At 40.3% G+C, this 27104-nt stretch overlaps 1 protein-coding gene across 1 annotated transcript in view; it reads left to right on the top strand.

The window, feature by feature from the left end:
* The window catches only part of LOC143756656 (sterile alpha motif domain-containing protein 3-like), a 42942-nt gene that overhangs the window by 2616 nt on the left and 13222 nt on the right, over positions 1–27104 (top strand). The window contains exons 2-4 of the mRNA XM_077247217.1: positions 2130–3088; positions 3436–3594; positions 3748–3844. Coding sequence (XP_077103332.1) covers positions 2144–3088; positions 3436–3594; positions 3748–3844 — 1201 coding nt within the window. The 5' untranslated portion in view covers positions 2130–2143. The remainder of the gene's footprint in view (positions 1–2129; positions 3089–3435; positions 3595–3747; positions 3845–27104) is intronic.

The following is a 27104-nucleotide window of genomic DNA, read 5'->3' as shown; positions in this document are numbered from 1 at the left end:
AAAGACTCACAATCATTTACTTATGTGCCAATTCTGAACATGCTGCAGGTGCTTTTAAACAGAACTGATGTCTTTGAGAAAGTTCTTGCTCCTTTTAACAATGCAATTGGGATCAACTCTTACAAAGACAGCACTAACTATCGTGAGAATGATTTTTTGATGGCAGGGAAATTTAGGATTTTGCTTACCCTGTACACTGATGAATTTGAGATTGCCAATCCTCTTGGCACTTCAAAAAAGAAACACAAGATGTTCAGTGTCTATTGGGTTCTTGCTAATCTTCCATCTAAACACCGGTCATCTCTTCAGGCAATTCAACTGGCACTCTTATGCAAGGCTAGTGCAGTAAAACAATATGGCTATGAGAAAGTCCTTCACCCTCTTGTACAAGACCTCAAAACTCTGGAGAAACATGGTGTCTTTTTGGAGCAGTTAGGGGAATGTGTTAAGGGAACTGTTCTCAATGTATCTGCAGATAATCTTGGTGCTCATTCCTTGGCAGGATTTCAAGAGAGTTTTATTGTGGAACACCCTTGCCGCTTTTGCATGGTGAAAAAGAGTGAAATACAGCAGAAAGACGTACTGTCAGGAGGATTTGAACCCAGGACAAAGCAGAATCATGACAGGCAAGTTGAAGAAGTTTTAAAAGACCAAAATTTGGTAAAACAGTATGGTGTAAAAGGCCGGTGTGTTTTAAATGAGCTTGACCATTTTCACTCTGTCAGTGGCTTTCCACCTGACATCATGCATGATCTCTTGGAGGGTGTCATACCCGTTGAAATGTCACTGTGCCTCAATGATTTAATCAACAAAAAGTACATCACCCTTGAGTATGTGAACAGAACAATCAAACAATTTCCATACAAATTCATAGACAAGACCGATCAACCTCAGGTCATTCCAACTACATTTGCCTCAAGAGGCACGATTGGGGGCAATGCCCATGAAAACTGGGCACTTGTAAGACTTCTTCCACTAATGATTGGCTTTGACATCCCAGAAAATGATGCAACATGGGAGATTTTAATGCTTTTGAAAGACATTCTAGAACTGGTGATATCCTTCAGATTTACGGATGATACTATTGATTTTCTTGAGGCTAAAATTTCAGAGCACAGAGGTTTGCTTTTAAAAGTATTTCCTCATTTCATGTTGCGTCCTAAACACCACTACATTGAACATTATCCACAACTAATAAGGACATATGGGCCACTTAGAGATGTCTGGACCATGCGTTTTGAAGGCAAGCATAAATTCTTCAAACAAATCATTCGTGACACAAAAAATTTCAAAAATGTCACACAAACTCTGGCAGTCCGACATCAGAGAATGATAGCATACCACATGGACTCGTCATCCTTTTTTAAACCTTCAGTCCAGATGGACAAAGTGTCATCTACACTGACTTCATATTTTCCTGAGAGTGTACAGAACGTACTTCAGCAGAATTTTGCTACCCAAAGCACTGTCTTTGTCACATCTAATGTGTGCATTGATGGGATCAACTACAGTCCTGATATGGTTCTGTCTGCTGGTGCAAGTTCATGTCTGCCTGATTTTAGACAAATTGTAAAAATTGTCATTATCAACACTGACATTTTGTTTGTATGCAAACAACAGACAGCGTGGTACATTGAGCATTTACGGTCCTATGAACTATGCAGCCATGTATCAGAAATGAAAGTCACTAAGCTGTTTGATTTGAATGACCCTTTTCCACTGGCACCATACAAAATTCAGGGCAGGACATTTGTTACAGCGAAACATTTTATCTTTTGCTAAATTGAACATTTAAAGGGATAGTCCACCTACAAAATAAAATTACGTTATTTACTCACCCTCATGTTATTTCAACCCTGCATGACTTTCTTTTGCTGAACACAAAAGATATTTTGAACAATGTTTGTTACCAAACAGTTTCAGTTCCCTAATGACTTCCATGGCAACCTGAACGTGTTTGGTTTCCAACGTTCTTCAAAATATCATTTTTTATGTTCAGCAAAAGAAAGTCATACAGGGTTAAAACAACATGAAACAACATGAGGGTGAGTAAATAACTGAATTTCCATTTTTATCCCTTTATTATTGAGAACTCAAGTGTAAAAGTAATTGATTTTTCTCATTGTTAGGTTCACTGGACACAATGGAGACAAGAACTATACTTAGAGTGATAGTGAATGAAAATAACATACGGAAAATCACGCTGCATAGGAAACCACAAACTTTGGACACATTGATGGAAGAACTTGAAGAGAAGTTAGGTCTTCCATACAAGTTTTCTCTTCAGTACGAAGATGCTGATTTTAACAATGCACTAATCAACCTCACAGACATTGCAGATTTACCTGAGAGGCCCACCTTAAAGGTGATCTCTCTTGTACCATCTCCTACACCAAGTACAGCTGACACAGACATTGTATCTTTGTCTTCTGAAGAAGGGCCATCTCATGTACGCCAGGCTCAGTGGCCAGAGACATTTGAAATCCCCAATTTTCCTGTAGATATTGAGTTCAGATTGCGCCAAGGAAACCTTCTGTACATGAGAGACCAGACATATATGCAAGTTCCCAGGGACATGAAGCACGAAATTCTTGAAAAACTTGCTGAGTGTATGTACAGCTTCAAAGCATATCCCTGTGATGACGATTTCAATGATGTTGCATCTTCACTAGTCAAAAAACATCCATGCCTCACTGAACCAGGTTCCTCCACTGGATGGAACGGATGGAAGAACAGCCTCAAATTTAAAATGGGAAATTATAGAACGAAGCTACGACGAGCTGGATGCACAGATGTTCTTATGAACGTAGGGAAAAGGGGAAGCCAAGATCCTTTGAGAAGTGTTAAAAGGCCTAAACGATTTGAAATCAATTTTCTTCCAAATTATCCTTCTGGTGAGGATGACTGCAGCATGGAATCTAAACGCTTACAACTTGTGGAAGAAATGAAGAAATGTCATCCGAGTTCCACCCTGATATCACAGCTCATGGATTCCACTTTTTCCTTGAGAAGAAAAGAGGTTGTTGAGATCGAGCCTCCAGTAAAAGAGACTCTTCAAAGATGGCCATCACTCTTCACAGAAAGTCAAGTAAGTAACAATTAAACTACATCACCGAAAAATAAAGACGTCTCTTCATTTACTTACCCTCATGCCATCCCAGATGTATATGACTTTCTTCAGATAAAAATTCTTAAAAAAATAGTCCATCTCTGAGTATGAAAGAATGTGAAAGCTCTTAAAAGCACATACTATACAGTGATCATGACATTAATCCATATGAACTCTTTTTCTAAATATACATTTACGTTTATCTGAAGAATAGAGATACATTTGGGATACTACGAGAGTGAGTAAATAAGGCAATTTTCAAGTATCCCTATAACACAGTAACCAAAAGCCTAATAGATATAACATTTTTCTTTTTCCTTTTACAGATCAATGCAGAGTTTATTCGCATCACAAGCAAAAACCTCAAGCAAGGATTTTTCACAGCACTTGATCAACATACAGCTCGATTTCTGGAAATTTTTGAATCCAAGAAAGGGGCAGTTGGAAAAAAACTTTCTGAATTTCTTAAGCAAATTAAGTCTGTGGTAAGCTTGTCTATGCTTATTTCTTAAACTAAATTCTGTAACTGTTATTTCATAAAATTTAATTCTATGTTATAAAACTTTTTTCCAGAGCAGTCATCACTTCATTTTAAAGTAGTTTATTCGACTAATTTTAAATTTAATTTGGTTTTCCAGGGCACTGACATCACTGCTAATCGCACAGCAGTTCTTCGTGGACTTCCCCTCATTTTTGGAGAAGACACCTCAGACTTTTTCAAAACCATATTGGCAAGTACCATTCTCTGTATATTTCATTCTAAACTAATCCCCCACACATACATCACATATAGCCATTCAATTATGCTTCATTCAACTATCCCAGAAACAGACCAGACACAAACTCTTCAAATGTAATTGTACATTTTCTTGTGTGTTTGTTCTGCCGTCATAGTACTGTGCATTGTTTTCTGAGGTCTAATTTTCACACAGTACTTTAACGTTTATCTGTTAGTTGAGTTGTATGTAGAACAGAAGGTGATGGTCCTGATTCTTTAAGTTACATGTACATTTGTGAGATTTCCTATTTGTAATGTAACCAGAATTTTAATATTTCTGTTCTTTTTTTATTAGGACAGTGATTGCGACACACCCCAGATTTCCATTGGGATTATAACTGTGATGACTGAAGAAACCCAGGATTCTTCACAAGCACTGCATTTAGAGGGTTCACACACAGCAATCATCCTAGAAGGAGTCATTGTTATGGATGAACTTCAAAACCTTCCGGATGCCATGTGCCTACTTTTTGGGCTGATATATGCGCTCAATTTGAAGTACCCTCCACAGCTCAAGAACACCTTTGATTTTATTCAGAGAGTGTTTCTTTCTCTGGGACACAAATTCCTGAAGCCTAAACTACAGTCACTTAAAAACATGCTGCTCATGTAAGTAAATGTTGTTTCAGATTGAAAATTCTGTCATAATTTACACTCCCTCATCTTGTTTCAAACCCGTAACAGAAAGGGTCTAGTCTTAAAACAAATCATAAAGACATCTTAACAATCTTTTTAGATCTTTTAAGTTAGGGTTATCTGGACTTTCAATAGAGGGACATAAAACGCTTAACTGGTTAATTTTTAATATTTGTATTTGTGTTTCAAAGACTATCCAAACTTACAGGTTTGTTACGAGATGTGGGAGAGTAAATTATGACAGATTTTTTCAGTTTAGTGGCTATCCCTTTACTATCCCTTTAAATTTGTGGTTGCAAAAAATATGTAAAATACACAAAACATTTCTAAATTGTCACTTGTCAACCTTGGTTGAAAATGTTTATCTTGTTTTATAACAGTTGTATTGTTAAATACTTTTGTTTAACATTTTTTCCAATGGAACTTTTTTGTTTTAAAGTGTCAATTTTCCTGCATTACCCTAATGTTGATGCTTTCATCAGTCATAATTAGAGTTTTTTTTTGCTGTTTTTTTAGTTGCACTTGCACTGCACATTTGAGTTGCTTTAGGGTTAACAAGAATAACAATGTGCTTTTTGTGATTAAAATTGTTAGTTACATTAACAAAAAACTGTTTCATATTTAGGGGTGTCTGAATGACATTTAGTACATTGTAGTGCATAAAGACAATTGATGAGTAATAAAAAATGTTTTACCTGAGTTCAGTTTTGTCGTTTTGTCTTAACTTAATTTGTTTAGTTCAGCTTACTTCAAAATTTGTCTTTTTGTCTTAACTTAATTTGTTTAGTTCAGCTTACTTCAAAATTTTAAGGCAATCAGTTTCCTAATTTTTTCCTAGTAATGTGAACTCTAATAAGAAGTTAACACAACCAATGATTTTGAGTCAACTTTACTTGAGTATACTTGATTAACAAGTTGTCTATACAAAAGCTATTAAGTTGCGCCAACTAAAAATTAATAAAATACTTTACTTGGAAAATTTAAGGCAATCGGTTTCCTCACTTTTTCTAAGTAAAGTCAACTTGTTACATTTTACAGTGTTGTCTGTGTTCGGAATCGTCCCCTATACACTGAAACAGGGCCCTATTTGAGGGACAGCCATTTGTAGTGGCACCCGAAACCATAGTGGACGTTGTCGAGTGCACTCATCCAATCCCATAATGCACCACGATAATGAGTGTACAATTGATGTACAGTCAATGGCTAGAGAATACCCATAATGCAGGGAATAGTGATTGAGGGTTTAAGGAGTGATTTCGAGCACAGCCATTGTCTGGTTACGTTTATGGTTATGATGGTTATGATGTGTGAATGCAACATAAGCTCGTTGTTATGGTTCAGGAGGAACTGTAAAAACTGTCTGCTGTTTGTTTACGGTGCCCAGTGACTGTCTGTCTACAACACTGCATAGCTTTATGGAGTAAGTAACCTGGTTGCCTTAAAATTTTAAGATCATTAAAATAAAATAAAAATGTAGCTAATAAAATGAAGGAGATTGATTTAATCAACAGAAACTCAAAATAATATTCTATCTGAGCAATGTAAATAAATTATTATTAAAGTTGGTTTGAGAAAAGAAAAAAATGTTGTGATACCAAATCAAGAAAATATTTTTTACAGTGTTCCTTAAAATCAATATTTTGCGTCTAATTATTTACGATAATTTATGATCACTCTGTCTGGGTTCATTTTGCAATAACAGCTGGCTAGATGTACATTATTCCTGACTAACAAAATGTCAAACCACCTGGCATTCATTTTAAACACTTTTTTCACTAAAAATATAGTTTTTCACATATATATCACTTGAAACCTAACATCTTTTATATTTATATCTAACAATTAGTTTTATGCTGCTTTATTTTCTTTGATGCAATTATTACATTTTTAATTACTAAATATTTTATACTTAATTATTCATTTAATGTAACTTAAATTCTTGGGGCCACGTATAAGTGTCCCCATGTCTACTTCATCTTCAGTATCTTTCCTTCCAGCAACTATAATGACAGAGGACAGACCTCAGGTGCTCCTAAACATAAGAGGTTTGATTGCTCTAAATTTGGCCTGACACCCCAGCCCGTGGGGAGGTCCACATCTGCACTCTGTCTGAAGTATGTGTGCAAATGTTGTGCAAAAGAGAACAATGGTAATATATTCAATGTGTTTACTTCCTCTTGAAGTTAGTTGAGTGTCATTTGTTTGTCTGATGCACAGGGAATTCAAGAAAGCAAGCCTATTAAATACAGAAGGGATGATTAATGCATATGCTCGTTATTTTGCATGAGGTTTACATTAATTAACCTTCAATCTCACCATTGAATGTCAGTGTGAGGGTTACAGATGGTGAGAGGTATGCTCTGAGTTGGCATAAACACTCTCTTATTCAAGTTATTACGGGCTGTGTTGGGAAAACTACTCTATCTACTATAAAATATAGCTAGGGTTAAGTTAGCCTAAACTAACCCAAACCTAAGATACCAACTTCTGCAGAACAATTAGCCAAGCTGAAAATAGTGTTTAGAGAAAGTAGACACAAGCTTATGCCAAAAGCAATTAATGCTGCAATTTGTATATGAAATATTCAACGCATTCTCATCCTTTGGCGTCATATGTGACGCCATATGACAAAACGGCGAAATACTACGCACATGGCACCCTTTATCGTCAATATAACACGCACTGTGATGGGTAGGTTTAGGTGTGGGGTAGGGTCTGCGTCTCATATTCACGCTAAAGGATACCAGTCAACTTTATGACGCCTTGGGTTCGCGTGTTATATTCACGCTAAAGGGTGCCATGTGCGTAGTATTTCGCCATTTTGTCATATGGCGTCACATGTGCCGCCAAAGGATGAGAACGGGCTCAAATATTATGCACAGAACTTGTAATTTGTGCTTATATAAGTTTATTGCCAGTACACTGAAAATAATTTTATGTAGGATTGACACTGAAACAATTTTCACTAAGATATTGCTAATAAAAGATAATGTCATAAAAATGCTGCAATTTACATTCATCAGACGCTTTTATCCAAAGCAACTTACATTGCATTTTGAGGTACACATTTACATTCTCATCAGTTCTTGCTTTCCCGGGGAATCGAACCCAGGACCTTGGCGTTGCAAACCAAAACACTCTACTGTTTGATTGAGCTACAGGAGTGGCTTCTTTAATAACAAGGAAGTGACAAGTAATGTTGATTTAAACATGACATTTTGAGGTAGTATTCTCTTGTAAAACATACTCCAATAATCTGTTTTATTTACAACTTCAAAAAAAATCACCTTTACAATGTAGTGTGTGTGATAATAAAGTGAGTCAGATAAGGTAGGTACGCAATGTCATCTCCAAAAGGGTACAAAGAAGTTTAAAATATTGTAAAGAAACCTTAAAAAAAAGGAACTGTAGTAAAATAATTTTAATTGTTTTCTGTCTTTTAAAGTATGTCGATACTCTTTGAATAACACTAAAAACAGCTCTAACAGATTCCGACATTTTTAACACACTCATTAAAAAGAACTTAAAAAGATGATTCACTCATGAATCAGACAACGCTAGTTCAATGCGAGGCACAGAACTCGCTCACTCAACCTGCTGAAACATTGTCAGTGCAAACCTGTATATAAAAATAGCATTGCAATCAACTCTCTTCCAGTTCAATAGCTTCACTATTCTGAACACCAGGTGCCGGAAACCAATAACATGCTAAAAATACAGACTATATTAGACTGACATACATTCAAACAGCCTATTCTGCCTCTCGTTCCAAGTCGTGGGTGACTTGTGAAACTGCAGTTTATTTTCTGATTCAGTTGCAGCTGTCATGAGACTTTATTGAACAAGGGTGCAAACTGTGTCCAATGGTCCAGATGGCGGTCTGAAGCTGTGTTGATCCCTTCCCTCAAAAGAGAGCAGGATGTTTAGAGTCATGTTAGCACAGGGCTGATCATTATTCAGAAGGGAAGACATTTGCTTATGAAGTTCTACCCTCTTCACATCATTCCCAGCAACTTACATCAGTTGCCAACAGGTCAGAACCAAGGACAAACTGATTTTGGCATAGATGCCAAATGAGAGAAACTGAAGACTGGAGTAATGGAAGGAGTGAGTCTATAGTTAACATGCATCCTACTGTGTATGATTTGATTATGAATACATTTCCAAGTCTTTATCACGCAGACCTGATATATTTGAAGTTAGGTGTGCCGTTCCTACTTCCATTTTCATGAGAGGCTTCAAACAGAGGTCAGTTTAATGAATGGCTGCGGCACGCTGAAATGGTTTTTTCTCTCAGCCGGGGAGAATCAATTTTAAAATGCTGCACAAAAACACTATGTAGATTGTCTCAAGCTGTATCACGTGGAGACGTATACAATCGTAACTCATCAGTGTGTTCCTTTCTACTCTAATGGCACTCATGCCTTTTATCTCGCCACAACTTGGATGGTCTGAATTGTGAACTAATTTGAACGAATGAATTGAGAACTGTGAGGTTGATCTTGTGAGCACAGTGGGGAGCATCTTATTGAGACCTGTTAAGTATAGTAGCAACCAATTGATTAAATTGGAAAGAACATGCAGCAAAAGAATGAGCAATTTCTTGAGTTGAAAAAGGATAGTTCACCTAAAAGAGAAAATTCTATTATTGGTGTTGTCACAAAGCTGTATTTTCTTTCTGCATTGATGACATTATTGGCGTTGATTCTCAATGTCTCAAGCCTGGTTGTGACATTTCATGCTTTAATGTGATATTCCAGAGTTTGTTTTTGGAGCTTGACAGCTAGTGATGCACCAAAATGAATTTATAAACCAAACCAAACATTTAGGATAATATGGGCTGAAAACTAGTTCTTTTTAGATTGACCTTTGTTTGAAAAAATATCGGCTCTTTTATATACTACTGTTCAAAAGCATGGGGTCAGTAGGAATTTTTCTTTTGAAATAAATAATTTTATTCAACAAGGATGCATTAAATTGATCCAAGGTGACATTTACATTGTTGCACGTGATTTATGTTTCAAATAGATGCTTTTTAAATCATAAAATGTTGCATAAATGTATCTTAAAATCATCATATGCATTTAAAAATCATGAAAAATATTTGTTTCCACAAACAATATTATTAAGCAGCACAACTGTTTTCAACATTGATCATAATTATAGTAATCAGAATGATTATATTAGAATGATTTCTGAAGGGTCATGTGACACTGAAGACTGGAGTAATGATGCTGAAAATTCAGCTTTGCATCACAGGAATAAATTACATTTTAAAATATATTCAAATATAAAACAGCCATTTTAAATTGTAATAACATTTCTCTGTTTTTGATCTGGGACTTCTCTCAAAAACATTTTATAATCTCACCGACCCCAAAAGTCCTTATACAAGCTTCTTTCTTCAATGTGATTTTACAACAATTATGACTTTTAATATTAAAAATATATTTTTTAATATAATTTAATACTGATTAATTTTGGTGCATTTGTATTGACAGCCACTAGTCACTGTCCATTTGTCTTATATAAAAAATAAAAAAAACACTGTGATCCATAAAAGAAAGTCAGTTTTGTACAGAAGCCTGTTTCTGTGGCAAAAAAAGAGAAAATAAACTATAATTGACTATATTCCTCACAATGTAACTATTTCTTATTTAAAACTTTTATTATTTAAAACTTTTGCTCACATTTACCTTATATTTTTTACTCTGAGATGGAAATGGGTGTCCTGTTGGAATGACATGAGGGTGAGTAAATGATTTTATTTTTTAATGAACCATTCTCATGCTTATAGAATTAAGCATTTTTAAGTGATATAAACTACATAGTTTGTGAAGTTCGTGTATAAGAAAATGCTAGACAAAAGCTAATAGTGGCCTCTGATGTCCTCCAACTAGACGCCCTTCTTGATCTGTGTTACAAATGGAATAAACATCTTACTTTTAATCTCTGCTAATTTTGAAGTAAATTAAATAGTCATGTTGTTTTCCCTCCTCCTCGAACTAACGTCTAAGATGAATTTGACATGAATTGCATAACACAATGGATGTTGTTCTTGCAGATTATATTGACACTAGCAAAGTCATTACATTCGCTTGGTAAGGCCTGATTTTCTAATTTCCCCAGCATCAAATTTGTGAATATGCTCAGTGAGTACTTGTGAAAATGGTTTTGTGACTCACCATGTAAACCAACACTTTCTGCAGACAAACTTAAAGTCAGCAGCTTTATGTCTTACGTAACATCTAAAACTGATTAGAGGTGGTGTTTTAAAAAAAATAAAAACTCAGATCGGCTGATAGATGGATGGACGGCTAAATAAACTGTAGACGGCTTTGCTTTGCCACCTGATGCTCAAGGCATCTCGGCGGCTGTGGTAGATAGGACGCCATTGTACACATCAGACATACTTCAGCTTTTCGGCTGCTTTGGATTCCTTGCAGGTTTCTTCCAAGTCAGTCATGCTGCGCTATGAAATGATGTCTCTGACCAAGTGTGATCCCCTGTTGGGAAGACTACAGAGAGATGTCAGCTGGTCTTGTTCAGTGACCTTGTGGACGCAGGGTAGGTTTGCATTGCCTGCACCGTGCGAGAAAATTCGGCTCACACTCACAGGATTCAGGGCTGTAATAATGGCAGTGATGCTGTTGGAGGAAACCTTTCATGCTCACACTTGATACAATATTATGTTTATCGTCCAGGATTCAGCCACATCGGAAAGGCTTGTTTGCTGGATGTTCAGGGATTCTGTGTGTGAGGCTTTTGAAATCTGATCTTTTTAATTCAATAAGTATATTTGACAGGTAAGTACACTGTAAGTATATGTAAGTTAATGTACGGTAAAAGGAAGAGTTTCCCACTTACTATATGAGCATTGTACTGTACGATGGCTTATTGTCGGTTAAGACTTTTGCATTGATAAATTAAAAAAATATATTATATTTTCAAAAAAATATGTAGCTGCACAACTGTTTTCAACATAAGTAATGTTTCTTGAGCATTATTGAAATGATTTCTGAAGAATCGATCATGTGACAATAAAGGGGGAAAACAGCTTTGCCATCACAAGAATATATAGCCTATATATACATATATATGCGTGTATATATGTGTGTGTGTATATATATATATATATATATATATATATATATATACTGTAACGCGGTGCGTTGAAGGCAGATAGGAGGCTGGATCCAAACGCAGTTTACACGCTTTATTTAAATAAACTCAAACAGAAACTCAGAACGCGGAACAAGAATCTTAACACTGGGAAACCAACACTCACGTTAATCCTGAAACATATAACAACTCACAAAGACAGGGCAGAAACACAGGGCTTAAATAATCAGGGACAAACGAGCTAACAGGATAACAAGGGGGCGTGGGAAAATCAGAAACACCTGGGAAAACTAATGAACAAGACAGGGAACCAAAGAACATGACAGGACACAAACCCACATCGTGACATATATATATGTATATATATATGTATGTATATATATATATATGTATATGTATATATATATATATATATATATATGTATATATATATATGTATATGTATGTATATATATATATGTATATGTATATGTATATATATATATATATTAAAATAGTTATTTTAAATTGTAGTTATATTTCACAAAATTACTGATACTTAATTTCTGATCAAATAAATGCAGCCTTTGTGAGCATAACAAAAACTTTCGATAAGTTAACATTTATTTATTCAAAGCTTATTTTTTTTTTCCTAAAGAATTTTAGGAGAAATATCTTAGACAAAGTCACTTAAATGAAATGGCGTTGGTTTGTTGTTTTAAACATAAATCTAGCATTTTTTACGGTTTATGCTTAAAACAAGAAGAAGAAGAAGAAGAAGAAGAAGGAGAGGAAGAAGAAGAAGAAGAAGAAGAAGAAGAAGAAGAAGGAGAAGAAGAAGAAGAAGAAACACTCGAGTACATTCAATTTAAATTAAAAAATGCAAAAATGTTCAAGACGTATTCCCTAAAGACAAGTTTTAGAATCGTACATAATTCTCAAGTGAATTAATCTTGTTTAAAGCATGTTTAGATGTTTTGTTCCTGATTTTTTCAGTGTAACTTCATGGCAGAAGCCTTCTGGTTCATGATGTTTGGTTACAGAGACAGACCAGAGCTGTCCTAATTATCATTACACACAGCATGGGCGCCCGCTCACGCTGGCTGACATTTTGATTCAGGAGCGTGAGAAGGAAAGCAATCAGCGACCAACCACGAGCATCCAGCGGTGATCACCATCCATTTGCGACATGTTTACTCTGCTGCTTCCTTGTCTACCCACATAAACAAGGACGCTTTTTTGCGTTTACAAAATGAGAGGTTCTGTTCGGTCTGGAGTTTGATGTGTCTTCAGAAGTGTGATAGAGCGTGATCACACTCAGTAGGCTAGTACTTTCCTGTGTTCTCTCAAACTTTTTGAAATCTGGAAAATAAATTAAATTGGGTCTAAAGATGCCACAATACCTTAGATCCTTATATAGACATAAGCCTGAGGACAGAGATTTGATGTCTTTGGCATTGCTGGACAATGGAGAATAATAGTTTCCCTGGGAAACCTTGACAGATATTTGTTTACTTTAGAGATAATGTGAGAAATCCAGCCTCAAAGCTGTTTGTCTCACTTAGGCTCAGCTTGAATTTCAGCACAAACAATTCACACTGTGGGACTGAAGCTATTAAAATGTATTTCTCTGTCCTCTGAAATACTTTCTTCTGATTGGTCAATCACAGAGTCATATATGTTTCTGTAAGGTATACAATTGACATATATACAGGGGCACATCTATATCATCTACCTATCTGTCTAACTGTCTATCTATCTGTCTATCTATCTATCTATCTATCTATCTATCTATCTATCTATCTATCTATCTATCTATCTATCTATCTATCTATCTATCTATCTATCTATCTATCTATCTATCTATCTATCTATCTATCTATCTATCTATCTATCTATCTATCTATCTATCTGTCAGTCATACTTTCTATTGTTTATCATTCTTTCATTCTTTCTTTCTATCATTCTTTCTATCTATATACATGCTAAGAATAATTAAACATTTTGCATAATCCTTTTAAGATTGCTCAATCTTTTGTTTTGACTTTAAGCCTTAAAGGTATAGTTCACCCAATAGTGAAAATTCTCTCATCATTTACTAACTGTTATTGAAACGTTAATTAAAGGGACGTTGTGACGCATGACATACAGTACACTGTAAGTGCTTTGAGGTGTGAAGTGCCATAAACGCTTGTATGACAGTAGACTGGCAGCAGTGTTTTCCTTACACACTCCTACAGTATATCGTTTCAGAAGACATTGATTAATCTGCTGGGGTTGTATGGATTTCCGTCACGATCCCAGTGTTTTATTTTTCACGCGTAAATCAAGCGGCACACATTCTCTTGTATTTTATGGACTATTTTAAATATTTTTCTAAAAATCTTTGTTTGTGTTTATCTGAAGAAAGAAAGTCATGTTCATTGGGGATGGCATAAGTGTGAGTAAATAATGAGAGAATTAAAAATTATTTGTGAACTATCCCTTTAATTAGGAGTGTCTATGCACTCTCAGTTATATTGATGCGTTTGCCTCTAATAATAATGTGCACCAATCAGTGTAATGATGCTGCCTTGGACCCTTTATTTGCTTATACTGACATGAACTCAATATTTGTTCGGTTGTGTTGGATGCAATGCCACTGACCTGCAGAACAAAACAAATGTGACTTAGCTGTGAATAGATCATATGGTCATAACCTTGCTGTCCAAGTACACATCATGCAGGAAATTGTCAGGCATCTAAATCAAATCCAACACCTGATATTATGCGGGACGTACAACTCTTTGCCAGCAGTAACAGAAAGACAACAGTAGACATGCCTGGTGTCTAATATTTTTAGACAAAGATGTATCAGCTGATAACTTCATATCTTTCAGGGGGAGAGAGATTTATTTCTTAGATAGATGCTTCTCCAGAGCTGCAAATGGCTGACAGGGCCATTCCCATGAGGAGGAGGACAGGCCAAATGTCATTGGTGTCTGCTGGAATGGAGCAAGTCTGGATATGAGCCCACAATCCATTTCAAATGTCAATATTGCACAGGGACTCATGCATCTCAAGATCTAGTGAGTTGTTTATCTAGATATTTTTTTTGGGGTATCATAGATGCATTCCCAGTCTGAAGTCAGTCTCTGAAGAACATAAAATTCTGCGGTCTTCCATCAAGATAATTGTTATTGTTAAAAATATTAAGCAACATTTTTTTCACTATGTCCTTAATAGAAAAACAATCTTTGAAAAATGAATCCGAGATGGAGACCACGACTGAGGGAATCATCAAATTTAAATACTACTTATCTTTATGAAATATATTATTAAATATGTATACGTGTATTGACTCAGCTACATTGTGTCGTTTGTGTGGTTAATTTGAGGTGAGCACATGTAATTGGCTGTTAACAACGTCACTGCCCTAGTGAAAAAAAGTATACTTTATTGTATTTGTAATATATTCCCTGTTTTAATAGTACATTGCAAATATACTAATAAACAATTTACTATTTTTAAATATACAAAAAGTATATTAGCAGCATACTTTTGACTATTTTCACAATACAATTTTTAACACACTTTAAAATAATTGTAATTTAATATATTTTCTAAAAATATATATTTTACATAAATATACTTGAAGTGAAAGTTCTGTTTATTTTTTTATAAGTGTATTTATTTGCACTTTTCTTAAATATATTTTATGCATATTTTTTAACTATGTGCTTAAAATGATCATTGTAACAATGCATTGAAAGTATACTTTCAAAGTACATTATTAAATAACCTGAAGTTGTAATATACTTTGTTAAATTTAGGATTTTTTTAAGTGTATTTCTTCATGCTTGCAATTCACTTAATCGCTACTTTCAGAAAGTAATAAAACATATGATAAATGCATTGAAAGGCCATTTTTTAATAAAGTGTATATGCTCTGCACAAAAGGCTAATTGTGATTTAAGTATTTTTAATACATTTATACAAAGTCACAGAGAGGTCCAACGTATAAAGATCAATCCAATTTTATACCAACAGCACACCATATGAACACAAGAAAATGTGATCTACTGGACAGGAAGTTCAGCTACTGGATTGTGATGTCACAAGTACAGCCAAGTAAACACTGTCTATATTGCATGGCCAAAAAATTAATTTCACTCACACTGCTTTAATACATTATATCATAATCAGTGATCAAAAACTCGTAACATATTATTGTTAATTTTAGGAAGAAATAAAGCTTAAAAACAACAATTGGCGTTGACATCAGTAAATCTGCAGAAGTAGTTCCCCAGGAGTCAGTTTTAGTCTCTTTCAATTTTGTTTGGAAGTGGAATGACATGTTTGTCCTTAGACCTAATCAGTACACATCTATGTTTGAGTGATTGCAGAGGGACAGCAAATAGATTATTGGTGTGAGACTCTTGATATATAAATGTTGAGGATATATTTAGCTGAGCATCTCTACAAGTAAAAGTAAAAGTTGTATGAACATGCCCTCTGACCTTCACTATTTTATTTTGTTAACAGACACTGTTCTTGTGGAGTTTCCACACACAACTCCGTCGGAATTGCGAGCGGCCTTCAGGCGCAAGTGCAACAATGAGCAATTTAGCAAGAAAAATTGAAGTTTGCTTGCTGTTCCACAATGTTTCAATTTTGTTTTCTTTCAGCATTCTTTTTTTTGAAAACATGGTGCATTTTGTTCTGTTTTTCAATGCTAAAACCATGTGAGGATTTAATAAACACAGTTTGAGTTCATTATGTGTATCTGTGTGGTATTGAAGTTACATGTTATTTATTGTAATGACCCTGACAAGTGCATTCAGCTTTGGGGAAGAAAGTATATTTTTACTCAAAAATAATATATTTATGCTATATTTCTTGTTTGTTTGGAATACACTCTTAATTAATTTGTAATACAAAAAAGTACGCTTTAATATCACTAATCAAGCATGAAAATACGCATGTACTTAAGGTGTATTAAGTATACTTGAAATTGTCTCAATTTAGCATCAAAAAGTACACTAAATAGACTTAAAGTTATACTTTAGTACAATTTAATTATAACTAAGATACACTTAGTACAAAAAAAATTATCCAAAATAGCACACTTCAAGTTAACTAATCATTAATATACTTGAAGTATACTGACAATTAGTCTGGCTGCAAGTATACATAGCATACTTTTTTTTCACGAGGAGTGTCTCAAATTGGTTACTTTGAGGCCTGGCTTCACAGACAGGTCTTAGATTAAGCCAGGATTAGGTCTTAGTCCAATTAGGGCATTTAAGTAGCTTTTATAAACGTAGCTTTTATAAACGTGTCTTAGAAAAAAAAAAAAAGACTGGTGTGCATCATAAGACCAAACAATGGCACTGACATATTTAAATTCACTCACCTAAAGGATTATTAGGAATATCTGTTCAATTTCTCATTAATGCAATTATCTAATCAACCAATCACATGGCAGTTGCTTCAATGCATTTAGGGGTGTGGTCCTGGTCAAGACAATCTCCTAAACTCCAAACTGAATGTCAGAATGGGAAAGAAAGGTGATTTAAGCAATTTTGAGCGTGGCATGATTGTTGGTGTCAGACGGGCCAGTCTGAGTATTTAACAATCTGCTCAGTTACTGGGATTTTCACGCACAACCATTTCTAGGGTTTACAAAGAATGGTGTGAAAAGGGAAAAACATCCAGTATGCGGCAGTCCTGTGGGCGAAAATGCCTTGTTGATGCTAGAGGTCAGAGGAGAATGGGCCGACTGATTCCAGCTGATAGAAGAGCAACTTTGACTGAAATAACCACTCGTTACAACCGAGGTATGCAGCAAAGCATTTGTGAAGCCACAACACGCACAACCTTGAGGCGGATGGGCAACAACAGCAGAAGACCCCACCGGGTACCACTCATCTCCACTACAAATAGGAAAAAGAGGCTACAATTTGCAAGAGCTCGCCAAAATTGGACAGTTGAAGACTGGCAAAATGTTGCCTGGTCTGATGAGTCTCGATTTCTGTTGAGACATTCAGATGGTAGAGTCAGAATTTGGCGTAAACATAATGAGAACATGGATCCATCATGCCTTGTTACCACTGTGCAGGCTGGTGGTGGTGGTGTAAAGGTGTGGGGGATGTTTTCCTGGCACACTTTAGGCCCCTTAGTGCCAATTGGGCATCGTTTAAATGCAACGGCCTACCTGAGCATTGTTCCTGACCATGTCCATCCCTTTATGGCCACCATGTACCCATCCTCTGATGGCTACTTCCAGCAGGATAATGCACCATGTCACAAAGCTCGAATCATTTAAAATTGGTTTCTTGAACATGACAATGAGTTCACAGTACTAAAATGGCCCCCACAGTCACCAGATCTCAACCCAATAGAGCATCTTTGGGATGTGGTGGAACGGGAGCTTCGTGCCCTGGATGTGCATCCCACAAATCTCCATCACCTGCAAGATGCTATCCTATCAATATGGGCCAACATTTCTAAAGAATGCTTTCAGCACCTTGTTGAATCAATGCCACGTAGAATTAAGGCAGTTCTGAAGGCGAAAGGGGGTCAAACACAGTATTAGTATGGTGTTCCTAATAATCCTATAGGTGAGTGTATAAACCAGTGCAAATTGCTTTCAGTTAAAATAGCTGAAACTAAAAAATGCATTTTAGTCTGGGACTAGCTTAAGCCTGGCCTGTGAATCCGGGGGTTTGTGTTTCATTTTGGTTTGCTGTTTATGTGGACAATAGCGAATCAGGTGTTGAGTGAATCGAGTAAGTTCACATCTTGAGACAGTCATATTTTTTCTTCACAAATTTCATGCAGTTTTGAAAATAGTCTTTAACTGCATGTTTGAATAGTTTTTAATAGGGGTGTAAAAATATATCATGTCTCAATATATCACAATACAAAAATGCAACAATATGTATCGTAGATAGTGACAATATGTATTGTACGGTGGCTGAGAGAGCTCAACGTGCTGCAACCTAAAGAAGATGCATGCAAATAGAAAAAAACGCATGCAAATAGAAAAAAAACACCACCAAATTAAAAAAAAAACATCTTCATCAGTTTCACAACACACGTGCTCCAAATACTCACAACACAACCAAATACAGAAACGCGCTGCAAATACTCACAACACAACCAAATACAGAAACGCGCTGCAAATACTCACAACACAACCAAATACAGAAACGCGCTGCAAATACTCACAACACAACCAAATACAGAAACTCGCTGCAAAAGTTCACAACACAACCAAATACAGAAACGCGCTGCAGGTAACAAAGACCACAACGGAAATGTTTCCGGGGAACCAAATAAGTGACGAACCCGGCTGGGACGTGCTCATAGACGTGTTACAGCAAAGAACGTTTATTGACAAGAAGTGAAAGCCCATATTTTTTATAAATAAACTATAATATTAAAATAATATTGTATATATAAATAATATTATAATATTATACTTTTTTACAGTTCGTCTATACTCTTTGCATACAGCTCAAAATTCTACTTTATTTTATATCTTTTAACTTTTTTTTCCGCAAAACACAGATTACATTTTTTATGACATACAACTTGTATACAATATACAAAATGTATTAACAAAATGTTCAATGTCATCAGAATACAAATGAGAAAAGAGCAATGAGCTGAAAACTAAAATAAAAAAGATAAAGAAGAACATGAAGGCAATACATCAGTTACACTATACAAATTGTTCCCTTTCAGTCGATAACGTCGGACGTAGTCGACGCGACTGAAATGGGATCACGCTAGGGAGCCTATCATCTTCGAGTACTATTGAACGAGCCAATGTAATTGGCGTGCGTGATTCGCATCACACACTCCGCCCCCGCGGCGCGGGTATAAATACGGAAGTGGATGCACGCACTAGTTGCCTTTCGCTTCGGAGCAGATCGTTTGATGTCTCTGAGAGTGCTGTTGTCTACAACGAGCGAGTGTGTCGGTGTTCTTCAGGAAGACTCTCCCAGTGCTGGTGTTCTACAGCGCGAGTGCAGCGGTGATCGCGAGCTTTGAGCTCTCAACTGCTGTTTTAACAGCAACAAATTTCTAAATGTTTGTGTGTGTTGATGGCTGGTTAGAGGGCGGAAAAGTGAGTGCTTCACTGTTTCAGTTCTCTGTTCAGTGTTGCCGCGGTCATTTCCCTGTGTGCTCCGGCACTGGTGACGGTCCTATTTTCTGAAAGAGCAACACGGGTGCGTTTGCGTCTTTTTCAAGATGTCATTCCGCCCGTGCGTTTCTGGGTGCGGTCGTTCCCTGTCTCTCTCTGATGGTCACAACTGTTGTGTCACGTGTTTGGCTTACAGCACGCTGAGACAGCTTTTGTGGACAGCTCATGTTTTCACTGTGGGAACATGACTGTCGCAGTGTTGAGGGCGAGACTCGCCTTCGTTCGCGGAGAGCGAGTCCCCATTACCATGCCCCACCCTCGGGTGCTGTGTGGGATGGGTGACCGGAGGATAGTGTTGGATGTCCCGCCCGGTAACCATTCCCTGTGGGCTCCTCACTCCTCCCTTCCACTGCAACCACTGGAGCCTCCTGTGTTGTCTGCTGGTCCATCTGTAATGGGTGGGCCAGCGGTTTCACTCGGGGCTCCCCTGGAGGACAGGACGCCGATTGCAGCATCAGAGGGTGAGCTGACTTCTGGAGATGATGACTCGGCTGCATTGTCTCCCTCCGGGAGTTCAATGTTGCCCGAGCCGGATCCAGAATTATCAGCTATGCTGAAACGGGCCGCCGAGGCTGCCGGGCTCGAGTGGAACCTCCACCGTGTCCCGTTCAGTCTCAGTTGGAATCTGGAGTTTGGTATCTTGGGGCGGGCCGCGCTGGTTCTCAGCTCGCCGCCCCAGTGCCTTTCTTTCCCGAAATGCATGGAGAGCTTATCAGGTGGTGAACAGCATCTTTCTCTGCCAGAAACTGCCTGAATAGCTTTTCCCCCTCATTACCCTTGATGGAGGAACGGTGAAGGGTTGCGAGGTGTCCCTCCATTGGAGCGGTCTGTCGACACAGGTGCACCTGTGTCCGGCGGCCGCTGCCTTTTGGGGGGATCCTCGTCTCCCCCCTAAGGCTTGTGAGTTTCGTCCGTTCCGACGGGCAGAGCTTACAAAGCCTGTGGGCAAGCCCCTTCCTCTTGCGTGCCATGGCGTTGCTGCAGGCTAGGGCACCCATGGCATGCACGAGGGTAATCCAGACCGTGCGCTCATAGGTGAGCACCGCACTGCATCCGACCTCACCCTCCGGGGTACGGGTGTCGTAGCGTGCGTGATCGGTCTGGCGATGTCCACCTTGGTGGTCCAGTAGCGCCTTCGTTGGCTCAGCCTGGTTGGTATGGCGGATGCGGACAAGGTTCGGTTCCTGGTCTCCCCAATTTCCCAGGTTGGGCTGGTCGGCGACGCGGTGGAGAACTGCATCAAACAGTTCTCTGCCGCTCAAGCGCAGACGGAGGTCATCCGGCACATCCTGCCCCGGTGGCCAGCTGCTGCCTCCACCCGCCGCCGGTGGCAGCTCCTCCGCCTGCTCGTCGCCGTGGGCGTTCTCCGGCCGCCGCTCCTGCTGGCCCTCCGCAGCAGCCTCCACCCAGGCCTCAGCAGGGAGCCGGCCGCAGTAGAGACGCCCAGCCCGCTCCAGGCGCTGCCAAGCCAGGTGGCAAGCGACAGCGAAAGCATTCCGGAGCGGGCCGCCCAGGAATGGATGAGATGCTCTTGGAGTGGCACGATCACTCCCTCCCCCCGGGTGAGGGCCGGGTGGAGCCTTTGTTTGTGTGTGTGTCTGTTCCGCCGCTGGCTCCCTAAAAAAAAAAAAAAAAAAAGCGGAGCAAGCGGTACCCACACTTCAAAGAGAGAGCAATTTCATCTGTTCCTGGGTCCCAAGAGGGCCAGTCTGGCGGGTGTGACCCTGTATAGCCTTACACCCCTCAGCTCCCCCTTGGTCGCCAGCAGGCAGCTTGGTGCGTTCGAGGACCCGGTCATCCGCCTTCTCACGCGCCCCCTGCCGCTTGTGGAGACAGGTAAGTGTTGCACAGCACACTAACACCACTCTCTCTACTTTGCTGCCCCACCTCAGGCTCGGCTACCCCGCTCAAGTCAGTGATAGTCATCACATTAGGTGTTGAGCAGACGTGCTCCTGAAAATTCAGTGATATTCATCACACCGAGTGTTGAGCAGTGCTCCTGACTTGTGCGTGCTTATCTTATCCTGCTGGCGAAGGATTTGATATAGCCGCTCCTCCAGCCGGTACGAAGGCCAGTTGTAAACTCGTTCTTCATGCTACTAGGTGGTGGGTAGTGACCATCTTGGCCCAAGATTGGTCTGCAGCTTTGACCTGAAAGACATGTGCTTCAGATCTCTACCTCCCGCACCGCGGGCCATCCTGTGTGTTGCGTCTAAGGGTGGAGTATCAGTACAGTGTCCTTCCCCTCGAGTGCTCCAGAGCCCGTTGGGTCTTCAGGTCAACTGGAAGAGAGTAATCTCGCCCACGGGCTGAGTATCTCTTTTCTAGTTTTGGAGAGGTACTCGGTCCAACATGTCTCTCCAATGAGAATGTGTTCAGCTGGTGTTGAAGTGAGAAAGGGTCCAACTGAAAGAACTTTCAGAGGCTCCTGGGGTATATGGTAGTCGCAGCCTTTGGCTCCCTCCATATGTGACCGCTTCAGCGCTAGCTTCACGATCGAGTCCCGAGGTGACCATGGCAGAGCAGCTCACCCTGTGTGACTATAGTTCATCCCGGTCTGCTGCCAAACCCTCTTCAACAGAGCGGCCATGTACAAAGGGCGTGTTTTAACGGGGGCCTGGGCGACCCCCGACTACACGGGCATTCGTGCCTCGAGTTGTTAGACATTGCGACCGTTGCGCAAGCTTCCCTTGCATGTCACAAACTCACCCGTCACCTCCTCCTTGGAGTCAGACGCTTTTGAGGGCGCCTTATTCCACTCCTCCCGCTTACTCAATCGTGCCGCCATCGAGCCTCACGACAGTTATAGCCAGGGCAAGTGGAGACTCCATCCCCTGGGTCCGGCTGGGTCATGACCATTCCGGGGCCGCTCAGTTGCCCCCCTGGTTTTATTTTTCCGCCAGTGTTTGGGTAAACCGAGCGGACTACCCTTGGACAAACACTGGGACTCAGCGGCCCCAGGGGCCCGCAGAAATGCGTTTAACCCCAGTGAGCCTTCTAAAAGTGACTGCGACTCATGGTCGCCATGCGCCTGCAAGTCAGTGAAATCATCACTCTTCATGTTGAGCAGATTTGCTCCTGAAACTCAGTGAAGTTCATCGCACTCTGGTGTTGAGCAGCAATGCTCCTGTAGCTCAGTGAGTCCATCACAGGTAGCTCAGTGAATTCATCACACGCAGTGCTGAGCAGAAATGCTCCTGGTACTCAGTGAAGTTCCTCGCACTCAAGTGTTGAGCAGAAATGCTCCTGAAGCTCAGTGAGTTTATCACACTCAGGTGTTGAGCAGTAATGCTCCTGAAGCTCAGTGAACTTGTCACACTCAAGTGCTGAGCAGAAATGCTCCTGTCGCTCAGTGAGGTTCTTCGTACTCAAGTGTTGAGCAGAAATGCTCCTGAAGCTCGGTGAGTTTATCACACTCAGGTGTTGAGCAGGAATGCTCCTGAAGCTCAGTGAACTTGTCACACCCAAGTGCTGAGCAGAAAATGCTCCTGAAGCCCAGTGATCTTCACATGTTGTGTTGAGCAATGCTCCTGTCTTTTGCGCCCGTCACTTGCACCTACGTGCCATGTCAGGAGAGGAACAGGTCTTCATAGTTGCCCCTCATTGGCCCAACTAGACCTGGTTCCCTTCAACAGCCTTCCTGACTTCCCCTGGATTCGGGGACGGGGCACGATGGCACACGCGTTCTTCCCCCGGAGATTCCGGGCGGTCTTACATCCGAACGCGGAGGTTCAGGTGGCTATCACAAGAACATGTGTTAGTTACCATCACTTCTGCGAGCACCCCCTAGAATTGGGTAGCGTGCTTACGCCTTTAGAAGTGGAACCTAGTCGTTGAGTGCGTCTTCTCCCCTGAGGAGATCCTGAAAGCTTTCGATCACTTCAGTGCTCTCTTTCCTGCAAAATGGGTTGCAGTAGGCTGTTTTCCTAAATCACCCTCAAAATGATGTTGCCTCGGTGTTTAAACGACGCTCATCGTGTTGCAGAAGTATGCAGAAGCACGTTCTGATCGTCAGGTTCCTGAGGAGCAAGGTCTTGTAAATCCTTGTGTCCCTCTTTATCCTCTTGGGCCTTGTCCCTGGTGCGACTGCACTGCAGAGACCGCCCCTGAGCCACTGCAGGTAGTGAGTTAAAAATTCTGTTATATCAGTTCTCCTGCTCGCGTGGTCTCTACTAGAGGGTAGGGACTTGCTCGCTTTCGGTCAACGTATTGTGCCTGGAGTCTGGGCCGGCTAACTCTCACAAGCTGAGACCCCGGCTCGGATTGTGCCCAAGGTTCCTACCTCTCCCGTAATAGGAGCAGGTGGTGAGCCTGCAAGCGCTGCCCTGGAGGAGGCAGATCCAGCCCTGGCTTCTCTGTCCGATTCGCTTGGACGTGTACAGAATGCAAGTCATAGACCTCAGACCAGCTCTTCAAATATCTGTTGGAATTCAGCAGAGAGGGAAGGCTGTTTCCATGCAAAGTTGCACTTAGTGCTTGCCTTCATTTCGGCAAAGATCCGAGATGCAACATGTCCACTTAGGGTTGAGCTCCTCTATGATGAGTGTAAAGTGCTCCGCCTGGGCGTTGACGATATACTTTGCTAAACAGATTCTAGAGTTGGGGGCTGGACGACACCTAGTTGAACCGCTGCTTCCCGTGGGCTCCCTTCTCATGAAGCCAGTTTCACCGTGAGCCCGGTTCAAGTGTCGGCTTGAATGTGTGCCTATGGACTGGATACGTGCGCCTTTCTACTCCAGTTGAGTTCCCTTAAAGTTGAACCCTGTTGAGTTCCTCCACACCCCTCCGACGTCGGACGTGCGGAACGTCTGGTGTTAGGCCTACCACTCGTAAGCAGTGTGGAACCTGTGTTAGGCTGGGTCCATATGTTGCGGTCCCTTCGGTGACCCCATATGTGTATTCTTCCACGATACGGCTCCCTGCGGTGAGCCCGTGTCTTCCCTCGGCAGAGTCTCTCTGCCGTCACTGTCCGGTGTGTCTCCCCCCGTCTTAGGCTGGAGCCACCCCAGTGACATTCCATATGTTAGACTGCCCGGTTTCCGCCCAGTTCATATGTGTATTCTCCACATTTCCTCCCTCGGGTTGGATGTGGCTTCCGCAGCGTCCCTTCCTTCCAACGTACGGGGAACGCTTTCCCAGTGGTCCTGTAGGAACAGCAGTGACTTCCCTGGCCTAAGCCCTGTCCTTCCCCGCCTTAAGTTTGCGGGGGCATCAGGAGGCTTTGGTTTAGGCACTGGAAGGTGGCAGCGTTAGTGGCGTGTTCAATGGTTGATCCCATTTCAGTCGCGTCGACTACGTCCGACGTTATCGACTGAAAGGGAACGTCCTGGTTGCGTATGCAACCCACCGTTCCCTGAAGGAGGGAACGGAGGACGTAGTCCCCTTGCCACTACCGCTGGACCACCGCTGACCCCGGGTTACTCTCGGCTCCTCAGCGAAAAGCAACTAGTGCGTGCATCCACTTCCGTATTTATACCCGCGCCGCGGGGGCGGAGTGTGTGATGCGAATCACGCACGCCAATTACATTGGCTCGTTCAATAGTACTCGAAGATGATAGGCTCCCTAGCGTGATCCCATTTCAGTCGCGTCGACTACGTCCTCCGTTCCCTCCTTCAGGGAACGGTGGGTTGCATACGCAACCAGGATGTTTCATGTTCTGTTTAAATTTTCATAAAGCAAGTTTCATAAGAAATGTTAGGTAATGTAGGGTCCAAAGGTTTAAAGTTGAGACACTGACACACAGATATAACGGATATAAAACGCATATTTTAACTTTATTAAAAATTTTTTTTGTGAAGTAAAAATAAAAAAATAAATTTATTTGCAGCCGTTATGTTAACAGCATTATATTTCTGTCGTCAGAACAGCTATTCAGCTGATGGACAACGTGCTGCGTTGTCATGGGAACATCCCAGGTGAAAATATTTACGTTGGAAAAAACGTTGTCTTTCCTTGCTCCCTTCATCAAGTGCGTTCCAAACGGCTACATAAATGGCACACTAGTGCCAAGCTCACTTCAAAGTCCCACTTGAAGAGCTCTGCCGTCTGCCCTTCGAATGGAGTAGGGAATAGGGATGCTCACGAGCAATACATGGGTTTCAGTCACGTGACTTTTTTGTTGTGGTCGCCATCTTTAGGACCGTAGCGCCCGCTCCACCGACCGTCGATTTCAGGTTTAGCTCATTTTACTGTCTATGATTCCAGGGGAAATGGCAAACGTTAACGTCAAAGAAACGGGCTCTGTTAACGTTACTCAGATGAAAATCGCTCATCTATCTGATAAAGAAAAGCAACGCTATTACAAGAAAATTTATATTTTGGGTTTTGATCCGTATTTACTTCCGAATTAACTACTGACCCCGCTGAAATCTGTCGTTAACTTGCCAAACATGTCTTTTGGTGACATTTACATCTACCTCGTCCACAATCCTTCTCCATACAGCGGGGAGTCCCTCAAGGCATACAAGAGCACTGAAGCGTACATGTATTTTGCTTTAAGCACGTCTATGAGCCATAGACTGTAAAAAATGAGTGATGAAAGATCTCTCTCAAGATTAAAATTTTCTTTCAAGATGCAAGCAGGTCAATTTACAATGGTGCTGTAGACAGCAACTTTCTATATGCTATTATATATATATATATATATATATATATATATATATATATATATATATATATATTTGAATAATGCATTAAAGTGAATTATAGAAATATATGAGAAATATAATGAGTATGGGTTCTTTGGATGGCTTTAAAAACATCAGAAAACCTTGAAACACTCTGGAACGATTGGCACTGCATTCATTGTGCATTATTTCTCTTAATGGTCACAGCAGGTGGTGGAAACCATTCTTTAAAAAAAAAAGACCATCTTAGTACCATGACAAGATGAACAATCTTGTGTGACACCCTAATTGGTTCAGTCCCCTCTGTAAACATCTGGCACACACTCCCTGAGGTGCACACCCAACAGAGCCTCACATTTCATTATACCACCAACATAATTCTGTTGCGACGCTGCATGCATGTTCCTATTTTTGTATGTAAACTGTTGGAAAGTGGTTCCATCAAGCACTGCAGTGATGTGTGGAATCCGTGGCTGGTGTCAGACCTGTCAGTCTGTCGATGCGAAGACGCTCTGAAGGTTGTGAGGGATAAATGTCTGACAGATGTCGATTATTCAAAGGCTGCAGACAGAGGATGAGGCCCATGGTCCAATACTGACTGCAAATGATAAGAACATTATTGGCCCACGCAGTGTCAGTGCGAGTCAAACTGAGGGCAT

The sequence above is a fragment of the Siphateles boraxobius genome, unplaced genomic scaffold (genome assembly GCF_051911475.1).
Source record: "Siphateles boraxobius isolate OS27281-9 unplaced genomic scaffold, OSU_SipBor_1 3, whole genome shotgun sequence".
In the NCBI taxonomy this organism is placed as follows: domain Eukaryota; kingdom Metazoa; phylum Chordata; class Actinopteri; order Cypriniformes; family Leuciscidae; genus Siphateles; species Siphateles boraxobius.
This window is presented reverse-complemented; position numbering and strand designations above follow the sequence as displayed.